At 41.6% G+C, this 25,509-nt stretch overlaps 1 protein-coding gene and 1 long non-coding RNA gene across 3 annotated transcripts; one reads left to right on the forward strand and one right to left on the reverse strand.

The window, feature by feature from the left end:
• Window positions 1-305: 305 nt before the first annotated feature.
• On the reverse strand, window positions 306-11,121 carry LOC307218123. Its single transcript, XR_013839796.1, has 3 exons — window positions 10,609-11,121; window positions 1,112-1,166; window positions 306-987 (listed from the first exon to the last, which is right to left on the reverse strand). It is a non-coding gene; the product is annotated as an uncharacterized lncRNA (long non-coding RNA).
• An 83-nt stretch (window positions 11,122-11,204) lies between these two features.
• Window positions 11,205-23,305, forward strand: LOC307217851 (mitochondrial glutamate carrier 1-like). 2 transcript variants are annotated; one of them, XM_079979816.1, is made up of 10 exons: window positions 11,205-11,363; window positions 15,251-15,421; window positions 16,643-16,768; window positions 17,237-17,292; window positions 17,783-17,873; window positions 18,699-18,817; window positions 20,745-20,946; window positions 21,036-21,190; window positions 21,485-21,560; window positions 22,216-23,305. In XM_079979816.1, the coding sequence occupies exons 2-10, from the start codon at window positions 15,402-15,404 to the stop codon at window positions 22,373-22,375; spliced, it is 1,005 nt and encodes a 334-aa protein (XP_079835942.1). In that variant the 5' UTR covers window positions 11,205-11,363; window positions 15,251-15,401; the 3' UTR covers window positions 22,376-23,305. The 2 variants fall into 2 exon arrangements, with proteins under 2 accessions (XP_079835942.1, XP_079835943.1); XM_079979817.1 differs by having other exon boundaries at window positions 11,210-11,363; window positions 15,290-15,421.
• Window positions 23,306-25,509: the final 2,204 nt, after the last annotated feature.

Raw genomic sequence — 25,509 nt, forward strand, 5'->3', positions numbered from 1 at the left:
TGATATTACAAATATACCATGGAAAGGACACTTGCAAAGCAATGAAAATGTAAGGAAAACAGTTTGAGAGAGCTGTGGTACATATTTATACAGGTGTCAAAATGGCTGCTGGTGGTTTTTTGCCTGTTTAATATTGCAATCTTATATATGCTTATTCATAAGTTAGTCCCATTGAGTGCAGTGGAACCTACTCTCATGTAAGTGGGTACAGGATTGCAGCCTAAAGTGCTCCATGTTTGTTGGACGGCCATGCCAGCCTCCACTGGTGGAGAAGGAGAGGATGGGCTGGATTGGAAGCACTAGACAGAAGAGGTAGGTAGAGGATCCCACCTGAATTAAAAGTATGTATGTGTGTTCCTTACCTGTGAATTAAGAGGCTTGGCTGTGAGAGATGTAGTTCAAAACTGTATCAAATCAGCTAGGATGAGCCTCAAGAGCACAGATATCAAGAAGAGGTGCCTGTTTCCCCAAAAGTAAGACATCCCCCCAAAATAAGACCTACTTCCAGTTTTGCCTCTCGCCATAATATAAGGCATCCCCCGAAAATAAGACCTCCCCTATAATAAGGCCTCCCCAGAATATAAGGCCCCCGAAGCTACCATAAGGCGTCTGACTCCTCTGGACCGTAGCGGCGGGCGCCGCCGCGCAGCTCACTGATTGGCCGCAGCACAGCCGGAACTGTTCAGGCAGTGCAAGGTCTCTATAAATCAGAGAGCCCACGCCGCCGCCAGGACAAGCTGCCACCTGCTGCTCGCTCTGCCCTGACAGAGTCTGGCTGACTCACAATTAGACAATAAATGTGTACTGCATTCTTCTTCATGGAAAAATAAGTCATCCCCTGAAAATAAGACCTAACGCATCTTTGGGAGCAAAAATTAATATAAGACACTGTCTTATTTTCAGGGAAACAGGGTATTTCCAAGCTCATACAGTGTTTAAATCAGGTGTGAGGAACCTCGCTAAACAACTCCGATCAGCTCCAGCAAGCTGCAGAAGAAGGCATAAACAAAGGGTGAGGAATCTCCATTTGGCCCTCTGAACTCTTCCCCTTTGTAACCTGCTTCTCAGCAGCACCCTCTCTCCCCCCAGCCACACCTTTCACTAACCTTACCTGTCCCGGAATGGCTGGAATGTATTGCTGAACACTGATAATGCCTCTTGCTTGCCTGGATGGAAGATGGAGCAGATATGTGTGTTTAAAACTGAACTACTGTACAAAGGTAGCATTTACCTTTGTTGCGCCACCCACTTTTACCTGGGGCCCTGCCCACCACTGGAACGTGGCCCCTGAAAGGTTGCCCAAAAGGGAATGTGGCCTTTGGTCTGAAAAACTTTCCCCGCATCTGGTGCAAACTATGGATTTTATTATGCATGCTTTTTCTCTCATTGACCTCAGCGGCATTCAAGGCTTATGCACCAGTGTACCGAACTGCAGCCAGTAAGAGTAATTGAGCAGTAGGAATAAACTCACAACCACAGCAAGTTTTCAAGGGGGTGGGGGGAGAACACTTTTGACACAATTTTATTGATAGACAATCTTTCTGTACATATTATGCTCAAATTGGCTCGCATTTTCCTTAATAACAGTGACAAAACAAATAGATCCAAATGGTCCAGTACAACCTACAATATAAAAAAAACCAAAATATTTTGGCATGAGGCAAATTGTTTTAGGATTTCTGTTGTTGTGGAGCATTAACTTATCCCGTGCTGAACATAGTCCATCTTGCACCTTTCACTCTCTCACCTCTGCAAATTTTCCTGGAATAGAGGCATACATAGTAATTGAAAACAATGTGCCTTTTTGCACTGCTGCTTCATTAGCAGCCCCAATAGGGGCTGGGGAAAGGGGAGAAAGCCAGGGAAAAATGGAACATTATATGTAAGCCATCCCTTTCTCATTTCTCCCTCAGGCAGTACAGAGTATCAAATAACGCTGAACTGAAGTTGGTCTTGCACTGAGGTATCTGGGCTTGTGCTGAGATGAGCAACTGCCTGCCCCACAAACCAAGTTCCTGAGAAGTTTCACATTACTTCTCTTGGAGAGCCCTATAGCTTTCTCTGCTGCCAAGATACAGCAGGAAGGCATCAGTGGTTCTAAAGCAGGTTTGAGGAACCTTGACTCTCCACCTCTCATCAGTCCCAACAAGCATGGCCAAGGGCCGAGGGTGACGGGAGGTGTGGTTCAGCAAAATCAGGAGCTAAGGGCTAAGGGAGCTGGGCATGTTTAGCCTGGAGAAGAGGAGGTTAAGGGGTGATATGATAGCCATGTTCAAATATATAAAAGGATGTCACATAGAGGAGGGAGAAAGGTTGTTTTCTGCTGCTCCAGAGAAGCGGACACGGAGCAATGGCTCCAAACTACAAGAAAGAAGATTCCACCTAAACATTAGGAAGAACTTCCTGACAGTAAGAGCTGTTCGACAGTGGAATTTGCTGCCAAGGAGTATGGTGGAGTCTCCTTCTTTGGAGGTCTTTAAGCAGAGGCTTGACAACCATATGTCAGGAGTGCTCTGATGGTGTTTCCTGCTTGGCAGGGGGTTGGACTCGATGGCCCTTGTGGTCTCTTCCAACTCTATGATTCTATGATTCTAGGAAGGCCAAAAGTTCCCCTCACATACCCACGCTGGAAGAATGGCAGATGCAACTGATGGACTACATGGAGTTAGCAGAAATGACTGGCAGAATCCGAGACCTGGGAGAAGAAGCGGTGGAGGAGGATTGGAAGAAATTTAAGGACTATCTTCAGAAACACTGTAAATTATATGAGTGTTAAGAAGGATGAGAGATTTGAAAACAACAGGGCACCATAAAGTTAGCTGAAAAGATTATGAGAATGAGTATTTCATGAGAAAGATAAATTTTGAATGAATATCATGTTAAAACTAGGTATTTAGGATTTTGATAAAAATATTCAAAGTTAGGGATAAAATATTGGAATTGTGTACAATAAGAATGAAAATAAGGTGATAAGTTGCTGGCTAAAGGACTTCCGGAGGCGGCGCGAAAGACTTCCGGAGGCGGCGCGAAACAGCAATGGCGGTCCTCTTCGCGCTCTGAAGAGGGGCTCCGCAGGAAAGGGTCGTCCGCTGCGGCACAGCGGTGACCCATTAAGAAAAACCACGGGCAGAGTGAGCTCGTGGCCGTGGGACTCGGCGGGCGCCAGGAGCCCCCCCGGAAACGGAGAAGGAACCCCGTAAGGGGCTCCGGAACGTGAAAGGGGGAGCGGCGCTGTGAGTTCATCGCTCTTTCTGCGGAAGCAAAGCCGCGCGGCTGCTGCTGATGAGCGCCGACCTTTCTTCTTGGAACATCAGATTTGCAACTACAACCCGTGAGTAAGGGGACTTAAAAAATTATCGGGACTAAAGTATTCTAATTTGGCTGAAAACAGGAAACGCAACCAGGAAGTCCGTCTCCCGACTGTGCTAAAGAGATCAAAGTAAAAGTTTCGACAAGCGGGAAGCGCTTTGAAAGAACTTTTAAAAGATTGGATTATTGTGCAGACAATTGAACTTTTGGCCGGGAATTAACAGAGACAACTTTGGAGTATTTATGCTGGTTTTTCGATTGGATTTTCCCTCTTCCCCTGGGATTTACAAATAATTGAGGAAACCAAAGCCTCGGGCTGCCAGGATAAAGAAGAACTGTCAAATTGCAGAAACTATTTAACTCTGAAAGTGTTGCATGCAAACGCTACATTATAGAAGAAACAGGGAAACGGTTTCTTGCACCTTCTTTGAGACTTTGTATTAATTTGGGAAAAGTTCTAGGTTAAAAGGAAACTAAAAGGCTCTTTAGATTTTTCGGACTGCTGGGACTTCAATGAAGGAAAAATCTGTTTCTTTCTGTTGAACTACATTGTACTCCCCCTAGAGGACTTTGGATTTACAACTGTCTGGGAACTACACTTTGTTTTAATTTTTTGCTGCCTTATTGTTTACACTTTGGAACTGCCTTTCTCATGGGAATATACACAGTTTGACCTTGACACATAGAAGGGATTGGAATGAGTGACACAGGGAGAACAAGACTGGCTAAAACAAAGGCAAAACAACTGGTACAAACAACCTTGACTTCCCAACCACGCAGATCATCTGTCCCAGCTGTCTTAGAAGTACAAAAAGGGGCAGTCGAGCTGACATCTACAGGGGATATGGCTTCAGGAGGATCGGAAACAGCTTTAAATCAGATTCTGGAACAACTGGTAATTTTAAACAAAAAGGCGGATGAACATTCGACTAAAATTGATCAAGCCACATCCTCCATAAATAAATTGACTGATCAGGTGGCCCAACATACACAAGCAATTGGGAATCTCCAGGAAGCAACTGTAGAGAATCACAAACTGGCTGAGGAAGCCAAGCAAAAAGCAGAGGAAGCCAACTTGAAGGCTGAGGCAATAAAAGTGGAGGTGAAGCCGTTGCATAAACAGATTAGTGAACAGCAGGCCTACGTGTCGATGACTGAACTGAGAAACCGGGAAAGTAATCTCAGACTGAGAGCTATTCCAGAACTTGAGCAGGAAGATTTGATTGGTTATTTGACATCAGAATTTTCAAAGTTCTGGGGTATTGAAGAGGACAAGGATTTTAAAATTGTAACTGCTTTCAGATTGGGAAGAGTGGTGAGGAAGGACAGATCCAGAGACTGTTTGATTATTTTGAGATCTAAGCAAGAGAGAGATAAAATATTAGGCCTTTATTTTGGAAAAATCACTTGTTATTCAAGGCATTAAGGCAGAAATCTACAAGGACATCCCGAAACAACTTTTGGATCTTAGAGATACTTATATAGAATTAACAAGACTACTGAGAAGCAACTCAATTCCCTTTAGGTGGGAGTTCCCTCAAGGACTATCTTTCAACTTCAAAGGAAAGAAAGTTAAAATCAAAACAGCAGAAGATCAACAAAAGTTCTTGAACGACTATGAAGAGGACCTACGGAAAGGAACAATAGGATCTTGGCCACCACCTCCACCTATACCTACACCTGTACCTACACCCTCGGGACCAGAAGACCAAAAGAAGGAGACGCCACCATAGGACCAACAGACTGATCCAGGATGTCTCTGCAGCTTCTTAGTTGGAATATAAATGGCGGAAATTCCCCAGAAAAAAGAAGAAGAATCTTTCACATATTGAAAAAAGAACAATTGGACATTATTTGCTTACAGGAGACACATGTGACTAGGCTCCACAGAAAAGTGTTAATTAATAAAAGATTAGGCCAAGAATTTATTTCATCGGACAAAGTTAAGAAAAGAGGAGTGGTGATTTATGCAAAGGAGAGCCTGTCACCAAAACTCTTATTCAAAGACGAGCAAGAAAGAATTTTGGCAATTGAAATACAGGTCCAAGGAGAAAATTTTTTAATATTAGGAATATATGCACCGAATGAGGGGAAATCAGAATTTTACAGGAAGCTGCATGAGACAATTCTGGACTATCTGGACTATACCAACATCATGATGATGGGAGATATGAATGGGGTGGTCTCTACAAACATGGATAAGTCACAAAATCAAAATTTAACAAATGATGGCAGACTGCCTAAAACCTTCTTTGAACTAACTGACAATATGGATTTGATTGATATATGGAGGACAAAGAACCCCCTAGGTAGAGAAGGAACTTTTTTTTCTGAAGCCCATCTGTCATGGACAAGAATAGACCAAATATGGATAACTAGAGGACTGGCACCTAAGACTAGAAAAGTGGAAATCTGCCCAAAAACTTGCTCCGACCATAACGCCATGAAAATGGAATTAAGACTTACTCCAATCGGTTCCTTTAGATGGAAAATGAATGACACACTATTAAGAGATCAGGAGATTGTGAAGAAGGCCCAAAAAACTTTGAAAGATTATTTTGAAATAAATTTGAATACCACGGTGGAAAGGAGAATAATCTGGGATGCAAGCAAAGCAGTCATGAGAGGGTTTCTGATACAACAGAACACGATAAAGAAAAGATTTTGGAATGGAAAAAAAGATAAGATTTTAGAGAAGATAAGAGATGGAGAGAAAAAGCTGAGATCTAAACCAAAATCGAAGGAGATCTTGAGAGAAATTAAATTCTACCAAGCACAGTATGCGAAACTGATAAATCAAGAAGTTGAGTGGAAAATTAAACAAATGAAACAAAGATCATTTGAATCAGCTAATAAGTGCGGGAAACTGCTAGCATGGCAGTTGAAAAAGAGACAAAAATAGAATACAGTTACTAACTTAGAGATTGAAGGGAGAGATATTCAGAAACCCGAATAAATTAGGAAGTGTTTCCAGAGATATTTTAAAAAGCTTTACACTCAAGGGCCACAAGAAGAGACTGAGATAGACCAATTTTTGAAAATAAATGGATTACCAAAACTTGCTGAGGAAAAGAGAACAATCCTGAACCACAAAATAACACAACAAGAAATAGAGGGTGCCATTCAGAACATGCAACTAGGCAAATCTCCAGGCCCTGATGGGCTTACCTCCAAGTATTATAAGATATTGAAAGACTTTTTGATACAACCATTAATGGAGGTATGCAATCAGATTTTGGAGGGGAAGAAGGCACCGGAATCGTGGAAAGAAGCCTTCATCACATTGATTCCTAAAGTGGAAACTGAAAAGACTCAACTTAATGTGGATTATAAAATGTGGATTATAAAATTTAATGTGGATTATAAAATTTTTGCAGATATTTTGGCAGGTAGACTTCAAAAAGTATTAAATGAAGTAATCCATAAGGATCAGGCAGGCTTTCTCCCAGGAAGACATTTGTTTGATAATACTAGGAATATTATTGACATTTTGGAACTTCTGCAAACCAGTATTAATACAAAATCAGTGTTAATTTTTGTTGATGTGGAGAAGGCCTTTGATAACATTTCTTGGAGGTTTATGAAGAAAAATTTGGAAGGGATGGGAGTGGGACAGGGGTTTGAAAATGGAATAGAGGCAATTTATTCAGAGCAGAAAGCTAAACTGATAGTTAACAATGTGGTGACAGAAAGTTTAAAATCGAAAAAGGAACACGACAAGGTTGCCCCCTATCCCCTCTACTATTTATTTCTGTCCTGGAGGTGCTTTTGAACATGATTAGGGAAGACCAGTTGGTACAAGGAATACAGGTCGGAGTGGAGCAATTTAAATTGAAAGCCTTTGCAGATGACTTGGTTTTAACATTACAGGAGCCAGAATCTAGTACGAAAAGAGTTTTAGAATTAATTTATGAATTTGGTCGGGTGGCGGGGTTCAAACTGAACAAGCAAAAAACTAAGGTTCTGGAGAAAAATTTGACACCTTTGGAAATAGAGGGGTTTCAGAAAGAGACAGAGCTAAATGTTGTTAAAAAGGTAAAATACCTAGGGGTAAACTTGTCAGCCAAAAACTTGAATCTATTTAAAGATAATTATGAAAAATGTTGGTCAGAAATTAAGAAAGATTTAGAGATTTGGTCAAGATTGAAACTTTCCTTGTTGGGTCGAATTGCAGCTGTAAAAATGAATGTATTGCCGAAGATGTTATTTTTGTTTCAGACCCTACAGATCGTGGACAGAGTGGAATGTTTTGGGAAGTGGCAGAAGGATATTTCTAGGTTTGTCTGGCAGGGCAAAAAGCCCCGAATAAAATTTAAAATACTAACTGACGCAAAAGAGAGAGGGGGGTTTGCCCTGCCAGATTTAAGGTTATATTATGAAGCTGCGGCTTTCTGCTGGATGAAAGATTGGTTACTTCTTGAGAACACTGATGTCCTAGATCTGGAAGGGTACAACAACGTTTTTGGATGGCATGCATACTTGTGGTACGACAAGGTAAAGGTTCATAAAATGTTTAAAAACCATATTGTCAGGAAAGCTATATTTAAGGTCTGGACAAAGTATAAAGACTTACTAGAAGGTAAGACCCCGAGGTGGTTATCACCAGCGGAGGCCAAGGTTCGAAAAAGACCCAATATGGAGGTCAGTTGGCCGAAATACTGGGAAATAATAGAAAAAATTGGAGACAACTGGAGGCTGCAGAGCTTTGAAAAATTAAATAATAGGGTGCAAGACTGGTTTCATTATGCTCAAATTCAAGAGGTTTTTAAGTTGGACAAAAAAATAGGATTCCAGGTGGAAAAATCGAAATTAGAGACAGAACTGTTAGAACCTAAGACTAAGGTACTCTCGAGAATGTATAACTTGCTGCTTAAATGGAACACCCAGGATGAGACAGTCAAATCAGCCATGATAAAATGGGCTCAAGATATTGGGCACAACATTATGTTTGAAGACTGGGAAAGGTTATGGACCACTGGAATGAAATTCACGGCATGTAACGCCCTGAAGGAAAATATTATGAAAATGATATATAGGTGGTACATGACCCCAGTCAAGCTTGCAAAAATATATCACCAGTCTGATAATAAATGTTGGAAATGTAAGGGGGCTGAAGGGACATTCTTTCACCTTTGGTGGACTTGTCCAAAAGTGAAGGCCTTCTGGGAAAGACTCTCCTCCCTGAAAGAGAGGGGAGTGGTTGTGGACGGGAGCCCGAGCACCGCTCCTAGCAGGGGGCGTTGCCCCCTGCCTCCAGCTCACCTGGCTGGCACTCACACCCCCCCCCCGGTGGCTGTCCAACCAGGTGCCATGGGGGGGCGTGTCCAGCAGCCTTTATGCTGCAGTGCCAGCCTCCCCCCTGGCCTCATTTCTCTTTGTCGTCCTGGGCGAGTCACCCACCCTCCACTCCCTTTGAGTTAGGGCTTAGGTCATTGGCCTTGCTATGGACCTTAGGTTGGTCGCCCCGGTTGCCCGGGGGGCCTGGTAGGAGTTTTTCCATTTGGCATTAGGCTTTTTGGTTTTTTCGCCTACCTCGTAGCAATCGTCACAACTTTTTGGTGGTATTGGTGGGTAGGTTAGGCATTGGAATAATGTGTTGTGGTGTGTCGAAGTGCTAGGTGTGGCCATCGCCTATGCCTTCAATTTCTAGGGGTATTCCGTTAATGGAATCTGGCGGTCGTGTATTCCGTCCGAAGCCTGCTTGGCGGGAGGCCATGGCACGACCCTCGGTGACATCAGGGGTGAGCCTATAGTTGGATTAGCATCAACAGGTGATGAACCCCTGGTGAATAAACCCACTTGTTTCGCGATCCAATGCCTAAGCCAATACCTTTTCATTGCTGTAATCAATAAAGTTGTGGCCTTTTCTAACCCATTAACCTTATATCACGTGTCCCTGTGTCTTCATTTTACTTCGCGGGGGTCGGGTCCTCGAACCACAAATGATCTATAATGAGTTAAAAAAGGTGTTTAGGTACACCTTTCCTAAGAAACCAGAGGCCTTCCTCTTGGGCATTGTGGACCAAAAGTTGTTAAAGAAGGACAGAACTTTTTTTATGTATGCAACTACAGCAGCAAGAATACTCATTGCAAAATACTGGAAGATACAAGATCTTCCCACACTGGAAGAGTGGCAGACGCAATTGATGGACTATATGGAATTGGCCGAAATGACGGACAGAATCCGAGACCCGGGAGAAGAAACAATGGAAGAGGACTGGAAAAAATTTAAGGACTATTTACAAAAATATTATAAGTTGTATGAATGTTAAGAATCTGCATGATTTGGAAACTCTAGCCCCTGCAACTAGACTGGGAAAATAGAAGATTAAGTTATAAGTAAGAGAAAGCTGAAACTTAAGGTTAATCTATGTTTTACTTTAAGGTATAAATAATTGATAAAAAGTACTTTAAATCTAGAAGTATAATATTTGAAAGATATAAATAAGGTACGAAACAAGGTAATAATTTGCTGATATGTTTATTGTAAAGAACGCAGGGTGAGGGAGATGTGGGGAAGTCCAGTTAGTAATGTAAAAATGTCTTTGAAAGTTGGATTGCTTTTTTTCTTTTCTTTTCTTTTTCTTTTTCTTTGGCTTTTTTCGTTTGTGTTTTTTTCTTTTAAGTCTTTTTATATTTCTGATTTTGTAATTGAAAATGTAATAAAATTCTTTAAAAAAAAAAATAATAAGTTGCTGGCTAAAGTTTTATTAACTTGGAATGTAGGAGCGAGAGACGTGAGGAAGTCCAAAAGGAAAAAATGAAGAAAAGATGGTTATTACGAGATGTAAAATTTTATGTTTGTTTTATTTTTTGTTTGTTCTTTGTTTATTCTGTCTTTTTTCTCTTTATTGTATTAACAAAACTCTTAATAAAAAATCTATAAAAAAAACAAAAACAAAAGTTCCCCTCACATGTTCTAAACAGAGATGTAACATAACCATAGCTGTCAACTTTTCCCTTTTCTTGTGAAGAATCCTATTAGTAATAAGGGAATTTCCCTTTAAAAAAGGGAAACGTTGACAGCTATGAACATAACTATTTATCTGAAAAGTAGCCCTTTTCTTTTATCCTAGATGTAGGCTGACAAGGTAAAAAAAAAAAAAAAGCAGGGCTCCACCGACCCCCAAGAGACACACACATAAATAAGCTCCATCCATGAAACATTTATTTATTTATTATTGAATTGAATTGAATTTATATACCACCCTATACCCGATATATAAATTCTTGCCTGCATCGTTGCACCGGCTCAAGTGGGTGCCTTCTCATCTTACATCTTCAACCCAGCCAATGCACCGTCAGCAGAAACTATTCCCAAAATATTGGCAGGTACATTGCAGCAACACTGGACAAAGGAGTGCACAAGAAAGCAGGAATTCATGTGGACTTATGGCAGCCCGTTCAAACGGCTCTGTTGGTTCTGAGATCATGGCAGCTAGCCTTGTTGCCAGCCACCTGCAGAATGAAGCCATTGATTGATTGATTGATTGATTGATTGCTCAGCAATCAAAACACACACAAGCCGCGCCTTTAAAATATGCTCCAGGCTGAGGACCTGGAAGAGCGGAGCTGCGAGTGCAGAAGGAAGTTAGGAAGGAGTGGGGCGCTGAAAGAAAGGAGATTAACGGTGAACGGGCTGCCAATGTGACCCATAGTGTATTTTGAGCAGCGCGCCTTTACTGCCGGCGACTGAGGGGGCGGGGGGAAGCGTGCGAGCCTGGCCTCTTCCTACCATTGGGTGGGTTGCGGCAGCTCTGGCCAATCGCAGCGCGCCTTCTGTAGAGGCGGGAGACGCACAGCCGGCTGAGCGGCGGCGGCGGCGGCGACCGTTCTTTCCTACCTGCCTGCCAATGGAGCGGCGGCTGGGTGAGTAAATGCGTAGAATTTGAAACCGAGAGCCGTTGGCCGTCAGTTGACCCGAGGGGAGGGACAGCTCGTGTTGCCTGGTCACCGCTCCGTTGCCATTTGATTTCAAATACCTACCCCCTCCTTGGCATGGCATATAAGAGCTAATAATATTCATGGCCAAGGGTGGCTCCTTGAGATAAATGGTACTGAGGGGCAGGGATATGGGCAGGGCCGGATTTAGGTTACTGAAGGTAATGGGGCCCTTTATATGTCCAGCTGTCCTTTGTCAACAACAAATTGTCTCTGTTTTTTGTGTTGAATATGTGCTATACGGTATGGTAATTTATGGACCTAATGGGTATCTAAAGCCATTTGCACATAACAAAATATATATTTTATCAAAGTAATTGTTGAACTGAAATACAACTAAGAAGTATATTAATAGTGAAATACAATTAAGTATATTAATAGTGAAATACAGTTAAGTATATTAATAGTGAAATTATTAAGCTCTAACTTAAATTGATTTTTATGCATAACAAACTTAATAATGCAAACACATTGGCATTTGGAAATAACAAAAATGCCTTTAGAAACACAATTTACAAAGACTCATCTATTTTAGTTGTTTTTTATCTTATATTTTGGAAATGTACATCCAGGTTTTGTTTTTTCTTTAATTTTTTTTGGGGGGGCCCAAACGAGTGGGGCCCTAAGCTATAGCTTGTTTTGCTTATGCACTGGATATGGGTACATGTATTTGTGTTAAAATGCCCTTTTCTAGAGCTCCTGTGTCTCACTGAACTGCTGGCTGACAGGCGGAAAAACAGATGTTCCTAATGCTGCATTGATAAAGCTGCACTTAACTCAATTTTTATGTCTTCTGTGCAGCTGTGAAGAGTGGCGGGGGGGGGGGAATATAGCGCCTTTTCTTTGAAGCCTCTTATCTGTTTGTCAGCGAGAGGGTGATGATAGCCACCCACATAATTTCCAAGAGAAGGGGTGGCACCTTAAAACCACCTCATTTATTATGGCTAAATTTTTGTGGGGTATAGTCCATCAGAGGCATGGTGTTTGTGAAATGGCATCCACCACCAAGGGATGAGAAAAGGGGGAGAAGCAACATAACCACTAGCCCCACCCCACCCCGTGTACATTCTGTGCAGACCTCTCCCAACCCAACCTCACCTTCTCTGCTTGGGAAAATAAGAGGAATCAACCACAAAAGGGTAGTGGGGCTGGTACCGTTTTTGTTTGTTTTTTTGTAAACAGTATTAAAGTTGACAACACAAACCCCCTGCCATTGCTTTCCCCTGCATGCCTTTAGTTATTTGAGCCCTTAGTTATTTGAGGTTCCCAGAATGGCTTGCATAAAACCAGGTGGATTTGTAAAACAATAAAAGCAGAACAGTTAAGCGCAATTAAGACCCTACTGTGGGACTTACTCCAAAGTAAGTGAGTATATGACTGCAATTTAAATGCAGCTTTAAAAAGAATGGAAAAGCCTGGAGGATGTAGAAAGTATCAACTTTTGCCGAAAAGAAAAGGACACAGAAATGTGACAAATGCAGCCTGTCATGACGGTTTAGTGATGGAGAATGCTTTATGTGTATAACTGTTGCCAGGGCATGGAGCTGTTAAAAGGCCCAGGAGACCTGCCAGAAAAAGGCTGTAATCTTAGAATAGTATGCAGAGTATATGGACTAGAATTACTGGGAGCATTTTGTAAGATGCAGGTTGAGAGAGCCAGTACTTGTATGTAGACCATCGTTGGGTGAATTTGAAGGAAGCCGCCATGGACGGGGTTGGAATAAGCTGTCATTGCTGGGCTCATTGCTTGCAACCCTGTACATGGCATCCTCTGTTGTACTCCCGGCAGAAAGTCTGCTGGCAAAATGCTTCAGAAAAAATACTTGACTAGAAAGTGCTAACCAATTCTGAACCAACTACTGTTCTAACTACAGTACTTCCTACTTCTGCCTCCTGCTGATGGTAGGAGTGAAATTTCATGCATATAAGTGTTAGTGTGTCTCTCCCCGCCCAAATTGGTAATGGCCCAGAACTGAGCCTTGGAACCAGCTCAGAACACCCTGGGCTTGCCTTGCATTCTAGAAGTTGAGCCCCATATCCATTTCTCATTAGTATTCACTTCTGTTCTGATGAAAAGTGGCTTCAGAGCACAACAGCATCTCATCACTTTCCTGCTTCTTCTACAGTCAGTAGCTTCTCCAAGTTTTGTGTATTGTACCTGCTCTGGGGTGTATGCGTTAGGGGAGGTACTTCTGGTGGGGGACAGGTCCTACTGCTTCTGGGGTAGTTTGTCCACCTTTGATCTCCACCCTGCACTCAGCTCTCACCTGTGGCTCCTAGAAGCTGTCTGAATGCAACAATGGCCACACCCCAGGAACAGCTTCAACTGGCCAGCTAAACCAGGTGAAGATAGCCAATGGGTCTCAAACCCTCCATCCATCCAGAGAAGCAAGAGTCTTTATTGGAGTTCAAGGACATATTCCAGCCAGGCAACAGTGCTCCAGGGGAGATGCAGGGCCACTGAGGGGTGTGGCCAAGGGAGAATTTTAGGGGCTAGGTAAAGAAGCTTGGGGGGCTGCATTCAGCCCCTGTGCCTAAGATTCCCCACCCTGCTCATGTGGTATGTTGTTTCTTCTTTCACCCTCCAACCAGTACTATTTTGCAACTGGCTCCAGTTGGTGGACTTCAGGATTTTATTATTATTTTTATTTTTAAAAAGGTTGTGCAACCCTGAAGGTTCCCACCCCTGAGCTAAAGCACACTGCACAGACAGAGAGAGTGAATTTCATATCTTACCTCCCTTGGAAGTTGAGAAAGAGTTTCAGGAGCAGTGGAATGTGATTCAGCGGGTTTCAGGATCTCACATATCCAAATAATTGCATTTTAAATAATATTTTGCTATGAGCTTTATTTATTTAATTATTTGTGGTGCATGTGTTTTTAGTATTGCTTTGCTAAATTGCACCATTGTGGGAATTTGGTGCAAGAAGAATTGACAAAAGAAATATGGGATGAGCAAAGCAGAGATCACTTTTCATTGTTTTTCTTAGGCAAGAGTAATTATATAATTACAACTACCTTGAGCAGTCACAAGAAAGGATAAATCAAAACTGTCGCTCTATTTCTTTGCTGTTGTACAAAATTAAAGAGCCTTTTTGAAACTGGAGACATCTTAATGCCGCAACTGAAATTTCCCTGTGGGCTTTACAGACTATGCGTATCAGATGATCGGATTGTAGGCTAATAATATCTCACTTTTTGTGCAACATACTCTTCTCTGATGTTAGTAATGGGAAATCTACCTCCAGACTCGTCATTGCTTCTTGGTCATTTGCTCTTTATTGCATGACACCCCTGGTGGGCACTGGGAATCCCAATTACTAACTTGGCTGCCCATGTGATAGTGGCATTGCTCTGACACATTTTAGCATGGTCTTCCATGGAAGCACTGGTGTGTTGTCTCATCATGGGAATGGGGAACCCCAACTACTAACCTGGCTGCCCATGTGATAATGGCATTGCTCTGACACATTTCAGCATGGCCTTCCAGGGGTACTTTCCATAATTGCCCTAGGAAATATTATTAGTATTTTCTTCCTCTTCACAGATATGCCCATTCCTTGAAGTCATGCAATGCAATTCTGTGTATGTTTATACAAAATTTGCTTTACTCCCATTGAGTTTAGTAGCACTTCCTCCCTAGTAAGTGTTTTTGGATTGCAGCCTAAGTTACTATTTTTTCATTTGTGCTAATAGTACATTATGATTTTAAATTGTTTTGTGCATGACTTCTCACCCTCAACCCTATGTCACTAAAGATACCATCTTCCCTATAATGTCACAGTTCCTCAGTCATTCCTACATCAATATAATATATTTCAGTTGCATCTCTTACGGTATAAATTAATCACCTAGGTATTAATAACAGATGATGACACTTGGTGTAACAGTAGTGGTTAGAGGGTATTCTGATTTGTCATACTGAATTTGAGATGCTGTGAGCTGTTTGAAATGCCTGTATGGTGAAACAGCCAATGAGATAACTTTGGATTATTTATAGGACCACTGATGGATTTTAAAGCTTCAATTCACTCTGCAGATATTAGACAGAATTGTCTCCTTGAGGAACCAACTTCTCACCATCGGCAGCTTGTATTACTTACTGACCAAAAAGATCTTGGAGCACTTTTTCCTTTGTAATCCCAAAGAAGATGGCTGAGAAACAGATTAGGTATGTGTCCTTCCCAAGTTTTTAGAAATATAGTGAGCCTCAAAGCAGGCATTGGAGAAACAGTGCAATTGATTTACAGAATGAATATGACAACAAATGCTGCAAAATGAAGTATGTAAAATGTTTGGTTTTTTATTTTATTTAACTTGAGGATGGCCATTTGTCCAGTCTAATTTTAATTTTATTTGAATTAATTTTGGGATGCATTTTAATCGATTGTTTATGTATATTGTGTTTTATATGACATTAGCTGCTCTGAGCCCAGCTCCAGCAGGGGAGGGAGGGATACAAATAACTTTCTTTCTTTCTTTCTTTCTTTCTTTCTTTCTTTCTTTGATCAATAGTTTTATAACAAATTTCAAAGACCTGTTTTTAAAAATATTTGAGATTAAATTGCAACAAAGATGTATTTAAGAGCAGTTATAATGGTTATTCTTACATACCTCATAATAGCTAGGAGTATATATACTCCTGAAGAATAACTTCATGTGGTCTGAAATGTAGCAGGGCAGCTCTCTTCATTCCATAAATAGTCTCTCTTGTCTCTCTAGACAAGGTGGAATGAGAGACCCAAAGGAACCAGTCAGATTTGACATGGAATAGAGTAAGGGAAACAAGAAAAGAGAGATTGTTGTGGCAGAGAGTCATAAATGTAATGCAAGGCTGTGCATATGATGCAGCCCTAACATGCAAGAGTCTCGGTATGATGTGCTTATACTAAGCACATAAGAAGCTCTTTGAGGGATGTACATACATTAAACACATACTTAGAAACACTGCATGTTATGGACTGTATCCAACACTGCATGAGTGGACTTCTGTTTGTACAACTGGACTTCTCCCTGTACAGTCCAAAAAATGCATTGTAAAAGGTCCCCAAGACTCTGGAATAGATTTTGAGGGTGAGGGGACTGCAGGGGAAAGGAGAAGAGAAGGATTGTGTGAGTGGAACAGCAGCCTTGGCTACAATCCTGTGTTTTTTCATGTATGTCACAGATGTGTACCATTGTTGCATATGAAGTGTTCTAAAAGCTTTATTGTAGCAATGCTGAAAGCAACACATAGTCTGTGGCCAGTCTCAAAGAAGTCAGAATTTGGTGCATCACAGAGCTGAATTTGATATAAATGAAATAAATATACAGCAAAACTCTTCTCCAGCCCCTAGTTCTGGAAATTCTTGATTCAATTGCATACAATGGAATTCTGTTTTCTCTTGTTCAGTTTGCCCGCTAAACTTATTAATGGAGGAGCTGCAGGGATCATTGGCGTTACTTGTATATTTCCAATTGACCTGGTTAAAACCAGGTTACAGAATCAGAGAAGTGGACAGCAAGTCTACAAAAGCATGTAAGTGATCACTGGAAATGTATTGCATCTAGATTGACTTAATATTTGAGCAGCTCTTTCACCATTTGCAAGTACCTACAGATAGATGTAGGTGTTGGGAAAGTAGAAATCCACAGTTATTAATGGAATGATTCCATCAAGTATGGGTCTTTATTTGCATGTATAAAATAAAGAATAATGTACCGGTGAATGAAATAAGGTAAATAGAAAATGAAAAAATTACGGTAGCCTCATTTTGGATACTAGGGAACAATAAAGCTTATAAATAAGCAATTATAAGTTGTATTTAAATAGCTATAATGAGGTTATTTTATTTTTCTTCATAAAATACATATTATTAAGGCTTGATATGATATATTTTTTGTAGTATATATGACATTGGTCACTGCTGCTAAGCTCAAATATCAAATATGACAAGAGTGTCTTAGCAACAGGTAATCTCTGACTATAGTGTTGTGTCTTGATCAGGTTGGATTGTCTAATGAAAACACTGCGTTCAGAAGGCTATTTTGGAATGTACAGAGGTAAGTTTTTTCCTTGTTTTTGTAACTGGCTGTAACTAACACAGTTATACTACTTCATGATAACTGGGGACTTTTTCATTTGGGTCTCAACCATTATGATTAGGGACTCATCTTGAAAGGTCAGAGCTGGAGAGCTCAATGTATTTACTAGTGAGTTAGCTGCATTGTTTCTGGAGCTTACTTTGGAGCTGGCTGTTCAAAGCTCAGACATTTGAAACAAAGATGTGCAAAATGAGATGCAGTCTGCTCACACAACAGGATTTCCATTTGTTCTCCTTCTGCCACAATCTGCTATTGCTTTTAAGATTAGAGTTTTGTAAATGACTGTATAACTCCAGTAGTAGTTTCTGGGCTATTTCCAATAACTTTGAAAACTGGAATCTGAGCCCCTGTCACAATAAACGATGTGGGATACCTATAATCAAAATATATTTTAAAACAAAGAAAATCTCCTAATTTCAATTAAGCTTAAGTATGTGTTTATTTTTAGGTGCAGCAGTGAATCTGACCCTTGTAACACCCGAGAAGGCTATCAAACTGGCTGCTAATGACTATTTTAGGCACCTTCTTGCCAAGGATGGGTATGTTAACTTGAGATACTAGAGCTGTCTCATTTGTACCGTACATAAGTTAAGTCTGTGTTCACTGCGGATTCCATTACGTGAATGTGACAAATTGTGCAAAGCTCATTAAATAGTTTTTTGATCACCTTTGAGAGCAGAATGAACAATAATATGTTTATAGCAAGGCATGCAATATTATGAATCTTCTGAATAAGCAGAAGACAAGTAATTATTGAAAACAGAAAGCAAAACTTACTGTGCGCTGGATAAACTACTTTGAAGGGCCAATGGGCTGGAAGAACAGTTTATCTTTGTGATGCACATAATCTAGCTCGTTCTCATGACTTCTGCAATGCACAATTATTTGTGCATTTCTATCCCAAGCCACTCCATCATTTTCTTGATCATTGCTACCTCCCAAGTTCTTTTGCTGAACTTTGTCAAAATCCAGATATTGCAAGGAGGATAATATGTATGTATTAAGCACATCTTTGAAAAACTTCATGATTTCAATAGCTTGCTGCAGGATGGGCAGGGAAAGGGAGGGAAGATCTAACACAGAGCATTGACAACCCAATATGCAACTCTATATGGACTGACAAAATCTTGTGACTTTGATTGTAAACATAAATATTATAATTCTGTGTCCTGATGGGATATTGACTGTAAGAAGCTATCGTGTCATTTTTCAATGGGTTTGATTCTCAAAGCCCCTTGCTAGTCTGAACATAAACTATGTATTTCCTTTATACAGCCTTTTCCTTTTCTTGGATATTGCATGCTTGTATACTTTAGTGTTTAAAATAATAACAACTATAATAATAACAACTCTTTTTATTACAGGGTAGCCCTTTCTTTATCTAAGGAGATGATGGCCGGTTGTGGTGCTGGAACCTGCCAAGTTATTATCACCACTCCAATGGAGATGCTGAAGATCCAACTTCAAGATGCAGGACGACTAGGTAACAGTTCTTGCTTATCATCTCTGAGAACAGGTTCTTGGATGTTCACACAAAGCTAAAGTAATGGGCCCCTGGATGGTTAAGTCCAGTCAAATTTGACTATGGGGTGCAGTGCTCATCTCCACTTTCAGGCTGAGGAAGCTGGTGTTTGTCATCAGACAGCTTTCTGAGTCATGTGGCCAGCATGACTAAACGCTTCTGGCACAACGGGACACCATGCCGAGTGCCAGAGTGCATGGAAATGCCATTTCATACAATAGTCCAGTTCACACATAACACTAAGCCAAACTATCAACATGTGAGTGTGCAAGTACTCATGGTAACAATCATGGTCACTTCACTCTTCCCCAAGTCCTACTACTGCTAGGCTACCTGAGGCTAAGCTATGGTTTGGCTTAGCATTACTTGTGAACCTGGACTTGTAGTCTGTAACAGGAGACAAACTGCAACTCCATGTTGAGACATAACACTAAGCCAAACTAAGCAGGACCCAGGGGAGGAGTTAAGTAGCTGCAGTTTTTGCTGCAAGTACTGAGTACATATGCACACACCATGATTTGGCTTGGTGTTATGTACAAACTAACATGAACTGTTGAACAAGAGATGTTCAGTTTGGCATAGGTTTCAATTACCATTAGTTTTGGCTGTCATAAGCGAGGTCAGTAGTAACTTGGTGGCTTGTAAAACAAGAACAGGGATTGGGAATAATATTGTCCCTACCCATAGTGTGTGTGTGTGTGTAGCATGAGTAAGTGTCTGGTATTTTATCTCATCCTGCTATGGATGGTGGCTGCAGAAAGTTATGTACCATAAGGGATCATTTGAATGTATTGCCTAATTGACAATAAATGGTAATCTAAGGCACAACAGTGCTTTAATCAGTTCCAGAACTCAGTAATGCTTCTAAGTTATTGAGCCAGATAAGTGAAAAAATAAGTATCTGTACTGCGTTATCTGTATAGGAGCAAAGTCTTACGTAGGCAATTTATGACCCAGAAATATGGAACACTGTTAAAGAGCAAGGCAAGACACCAGAAGTCAGCACATAAGCTAGAGCTCCCTGCTGTGCAATCAGGATTTCAGATTGCAGGGGGAACCTATGTGCATATAACAGACTCCCTTCTTCAGACCTTCCCTCAGCTCATAGATGGCAAGGCCAATAGGCATGGCCTGTTCCATGTGGTTGTATCAACACTTATCTTTTGCCCCATGCTTTCCAGGCACAGGTCTGCACTTTAAAGCTCTGTGCCCAAGTGCTTTCCCCCACCCCTGAACTTTTCCGCAAAAAAACACACTATTTAAAGCTGAAGCACAATGAATGGCAATTTAGGTTCTCAACAGATTGTTGTTAGCTCCTATTCAGCAGTAAAGAGCAGGTTTTCACGGTGAAGGCTCCAGAGCAGAAAAGAAAGTACACTCAAACCTTGGCTCCCAAATGCCTCCATTTTGGAACGTTTCGGCTCCCGAAAGCTGAAAACCTGAAAGTAAATGCTCCGGTTTTCCAGCATTTTTCGGAAACCGAACATCCGACACAGCTTCCGCTTGATTGCAGGGAGCTCTTGCAACCAATCAGAAGCCGCACCTCGGTTGTCAAACACTTCAGAAGCCGAACGGGCTTCCAGAACGGATTACGTTGAAGAACCGAGGTTTGACTGTACTTGGATACAGAGCTTTAAACCACAAGCCACACCTGGAAAGTGTGGAGGAAAGGTAAGGGTGGATAAGCCCTTAGAATGTCCAAATAGTGCTTATGTTTCACTATCACAGAGCTGCTTATAGATTCTGATACAGGAGTTGAAGGGATTTCCAGGGATCAGACCTTCAGGTGATCAGATTTAGAATGCATCTCAGGCTTGTATATATTCAGGGTGTAATCATAAATTTCAGGTGACCAATGAGCCTGACATATTTTTAATTGTGCTTTCAGCATCTCAGCAGCTTGTGAGCAGAGTTCCTTGTTCATCTCCTGGGTGCAAGCTTCTAGCTGTCAGCCCTGTTCTAGCCAGAGCATACAATGTAGGACCAATTGCCTTTCCAAGGAGGATATCTGCCACACAGATAGCAGTCGAGCTTCTGCATACCCAGGGCATTAAAGGACTCTACAAGGGTCTTGGAGCCACCTTGCTGAGGTAAGGATGGAACATCTTGTCCTTCCCATTCCCAGCCCAGTTTTTACAGTATGTGGCTTTATAAAAATGCAATAACTCTTGTGTTCTAGGGATGTCCCATTCTCGGTCATCTATTTCCCACTGTTTGCCCATCTGAACAGAGCAGGACACAATTCCCTGGAAGAGAAAGCCCCTTTCTTTCGTTCTTTTCTTGCTGGTTGCATGGCTGGTTCAGTGGCAGCTGTGTCTGTCAATCCCTGTGATGGTAAGAGAAGATTTATATCTCATCTCTTTTGTGTTTCTGTGTTTCATGTATTTCATGCTTCTCCATACAGTAGTTATAGGGAAATACTGGGAAAAGTGGATTTCCTTGTGAATCTCTGGAAGCTACCCTTCCATCTGTTAGGGCTTTCTGTATAGGGAAGCTTTTTGTCTTCAGAATAACACAGTGCTCTAATAAATTTAGAAAAGAACGAATTTTAATATGCTGTAGTCATAATGTTCTCAGGCTTGCCTGCATTAGTCTTCTAACCTGGCAAACAATATTTTTATTTTGCAGTAATAAAAACTCGTCTTCAGTCAATGGGCAAGGGAAGAAACGAAGAGAGTTATAGTGGAATTATTGATTGTGCACGGTAAGTAATAAAAGTACTGTGAATAACTGACTGTTCAGCCAGAGTGTAAGCAAATGTTTATAATGTTAAACAGTATGTCAAATGTGGAGGAGGTTTCCTGTTTGAGAAGACATGAAAAGTACTTACGTGCATTCACACTAGGCCTTTTAAGCTGATCTTCAGACATATGAAGGCAGTTTCCCCTAATTTGCCACTGTAACCTCTGCAGTCAGAAGGCAGCTGTGAATCTGATAAAAGTAGGAGTAACTGATTGACCCTAAGCACATGGCTATAGCATTTGAAAGCTACTTCCAACATGCTTTATCCTGGAATATGTGCTGAAGAACCAGCTGTCAAATATCACAACCATTGCTTGAAGTATAACCATACAGAAATGGTTTTCAGTAGCTTCCATATGGAAGCTATACCCTTTGAATTGGTCATAAACCTGTAGGAATCATGCCAATTTCTGGTGTGTTTCTTTCTCTTTTAAGACTTCTTTTTATAGGGTGAGAGATGAATTACAGCCGCAGGAGGGAATCAGGTCTTTCAAGCTTTTGGAAGGAGAATGCATAGAGATTTTTGGGTGAATGTTCAGATCTGGACACAGGAGTTGTGAAATGATAGATGCAGAATTTAGTAGCCAATATATCTGGTATTGTTTTCTCTCTTTCAGGAAACTTTGGATGAAGGAGGGTCCCTTAGCCTTCCTTAAAGGGGCTGGTTGCCGAGCCCTGGTCATTGCACCTCTTTTTGGTATAGCTCAAGGTATTTACTTTATTGGTGTTGGAGAATTTCTTATTGAGCTATACCAGTATGGAAGACTTTCTCCCTAGACTTCCTCCTTGTTCTTTGGACTTACTGGAATGAATCAACAACAATCACCAGACAAGACACAACAAAACAGAGAAATTTCAGATTGAATTATCAGTGTTTCTTCTGTCAAAACATAGACTCAAAGCCAAGTCCACCTGAGCTCATTAAATGTTATCAGGTTTTGGAGCCAGACTGACTAGGCACATAGTTCTCTAATGGTGATGTGTCTCTTTTTCTTACGAAGTAAAAAGCCAAGAGTTGTGACACAGTAGGACAGTCATCTGAATATGTAGAATGCAGGATGCATTCTGGGAGTTAGAAGATTGAAGCCTCTGGTAATGGAATGGCAATGGCTACTTTTTATTAAGCCTGGCTATGGGAGGATATATCAGAAAACCTTTTTTTATGAGTGGAACAGGAAAAGAAACTTTAAACAAAATTATTGGGGGAGGGCACTTGCAATCGTTCCAAGCATGTTACAAAGATTTAAAAAATGGGAACAAATTTTGTGAATTTTTTATATATGTCTTTTATAACTTATAACTTTACATAGAGTAAAGAATTTGGTTCCTGTGGTGACTGCTAAATACAGAGCAATGTAATACACTACAAGGGTTAACAGGTGAAGGAAGCAAGGTAGGCTATCAACCTAAAGGTTTTCAGAAATGCTCTCTGGAACCTAGTTATAGGGACTAGCGATCTCTGTAAGCTACATGTTGTGCAGATAAACTGCTAAGCAGTTTTTCTTGGGCTGTTGCAGCTATGTTTTTGTAAAGCTATATTGTAGGTTTTACTGTTCATAATTAACTACAAAATTTCTCTATCAAAGGTGTGTGTTTTTCTAATGAATTATAAGATGGTCTCTAGACATACCATGAATAATGTGTTGGCAGCGCAAGAATGATCATTTTTCTTTGCTCTTATCCTGGCACAATAAAATGGTTCAGACCCTTTGATATTTACATGTGTTATTGACAACTTGGGTGAAACTCTCTATTTTTCTTAAATCACTTATTCTTCTATCGTCACACATTGTTGCTGAACAGCTTGGTAGGTTTCTGGAGGAAACATCGGCATTAGATCCATTTCAGTCCGGTTTCCGTCCTGGTTTTGGGACGGAGACGGCTCTGGTTGCCCTAACAGATGATCTCCGTAGACAACTGGATCGAGGTGGGTCAGGACTGCTGATCCTTTTAGATTTGTCAGCAGCCTTTGACATGTCGATCATGATCTTCTGGACCACCACCTCGCAGACGTGGGGATACAGGGCATAGCCCGTAACTGGTTGTGCTCTTTTATCTCTGGTCGGGGACAGAGGGTGGCACTAGGGAGGGAAATGTCGTGCCACTCCTTGGTGTGTGGAGTGCCGCAGGGCGCAATTCTCTCCACGATGCTTTTTAACATCTTTATGCGCCCCCTTGCCCAGATTATCCGGAGCTTTGGGCTGGGCTGCCACCAATATGCTGATGACACTCAGCTCTATCTGCTGATGGATGGCCACACCGACTCGGCCCCGAACACACTGACCAGATGCTTGGAAGCTGTGGCTGGATGGTTTCGTGGGAGCCGATTGAAACTAAATCCTTCGAAGACAAAGGTCCTATGGCTAGGTCAGGATGGCATGGGGATGAGGAACCAACTCCCTTCTCTTGTGGGGGCCCAATTAGTGCCATTGCCTTCCGTTAAGAGTTTGGGTGTAATCCTTGACGCCTCCCTTTCCATGGAGGCGCAAACTACAGCAACAGCCAAGGCGACATTTTTCCACCTTCGCCGCATCAAGCAGTTGGTCTCTTACCTTTCCCACCCCGACCTGGCCACAGTGATCCATGCGACGGTCATCTCCAGGCTGGACTACTGTAATTCGCTCTACGCGGGGCTGCCCTTGAAGCTGTCCCAGAAACTCCAGCGGGTACAGAATGCTGCAGCGAGGCTCCTCACAGGGTCTCTGCCATGGGAGCATATTCACCCAGTGCTTTTCAAGCTGCACTGGCTCCCGGTGGAGTACAGGGTCAGATTTAAGGTGCTGCTTTTGACCTTTAAAGCCCTTCACGGCCTAGGACCCTCGTACCTACGGGACCGCCTCTCCTGGTATGCCCCACGGAGAGCCTCAAGGTCCATAAATAGCAACACCCTAGTGGTCCCAGGCCCTAAGGAAGTTAGATTGGCTTCAACCAGAGCCAGGGCCTTTTCAACTCTGGCTCCGGCCTGGTGGAACGCTCTGCCTCATGAAACCAGGGCCCTGCAGGATCTGATTTCTTTCCGCAGGGCCTGTAAGACAGAGTTGTTCCGCCTGGCCTTTGGCTTGGAGCCAATTTGATTCCCTCCCTCCCTCTCTTTCTTTTTTCTTTTCCTTCTCCTCCTGCGATGAGGCTACATTTTAATATTTTAATGTTCTATTATTTTAATGTATTTTATTTTTGTTTTTAAGTTGTCATCATCTTGTTTTTATTATTGCTTGTAAGCTGTTCTGAGCCCGGCCTTGGCTGGGGAGGGCGGGGTATAAATAAAAAAATATTATTATTATTATTATTATTATTATTATTATTATTATTATTATTATTACATTTGTGTAAGCCTTGCCAATTTTCTAAATGAATTGAAATGACCCTAGTCTTCTGAAAGACGTGCTTTATCCATATAGCTCACTAGGCAACCACCTGTCACTATGTCTGCTCAGCAGAAGTAGCTTTTGCTACGCTCTGGGTGATGGTTCAGTTTCTAGCTATACCCTGCCTGCCCCCCCCCCCACAGTTGTCTACCTTCATTATACACATGATTATTTTATATGGCTAATTAACAATGTTGTAATGAACACAACTAGCACTCTAGTCCAAAGAAAACCAAGAGTCCTGTGGTACCTAATTTATTATGGCATGAAATTTCTCAGAATCATAGAGTTGGAAGGGACCCAAGGGTCATCTAGTCCAAGCCCCTGCAATGCAGGAATCCCAGCTAAAGCATCCATGACAGATGCTGTCTACAATTATTTGTGATACAGTAATAAAGTCTTGGAGTGCCACAGGGGTCTTGATCTCCATGGTTATTAATACTTGACGCAGCAATGGCAAAGACTGACAAGCAAATCACAGGAGCTAATGAAATATTGGTGTAGCTGTCAGTGCTGAGAACAGCATAGCAATTCTGGCCAAACATA

The sequence above is a fragment of the Podarcis cretensis genome (genome assembly GCF_951804945.1).
Source record: "Podarcis cretensis genome assembly, chromosome: 6".
Lineage (NCBI taxonomy): Eukaryota > Metazoa > Chordata > Lepidosauria > Squamata > Lacertidae > Podarcis > Podarcis cretensis.

Coding starts and splice junctions, on each gene's coding strand:
- LOC307217851 (XM_079979816.1), top strand. CDS start 15,402: ATGGCTGAGAAACAGATTAG. Junction 17,293..17,782: donor CTATTTTGGAATGTACAGAG/GTAAGTTTTTTC, acceptor GTTTATTTTTAG/GTGCAGCAGTGAATCTGACC. Junction 21,191..21,484: donor GTCTGTCAATCCCTGTGATG/GTAAGAGAAGAT, acceptor TTTATTTTGCAG/TAATAAAAACTCGTCTTCAG.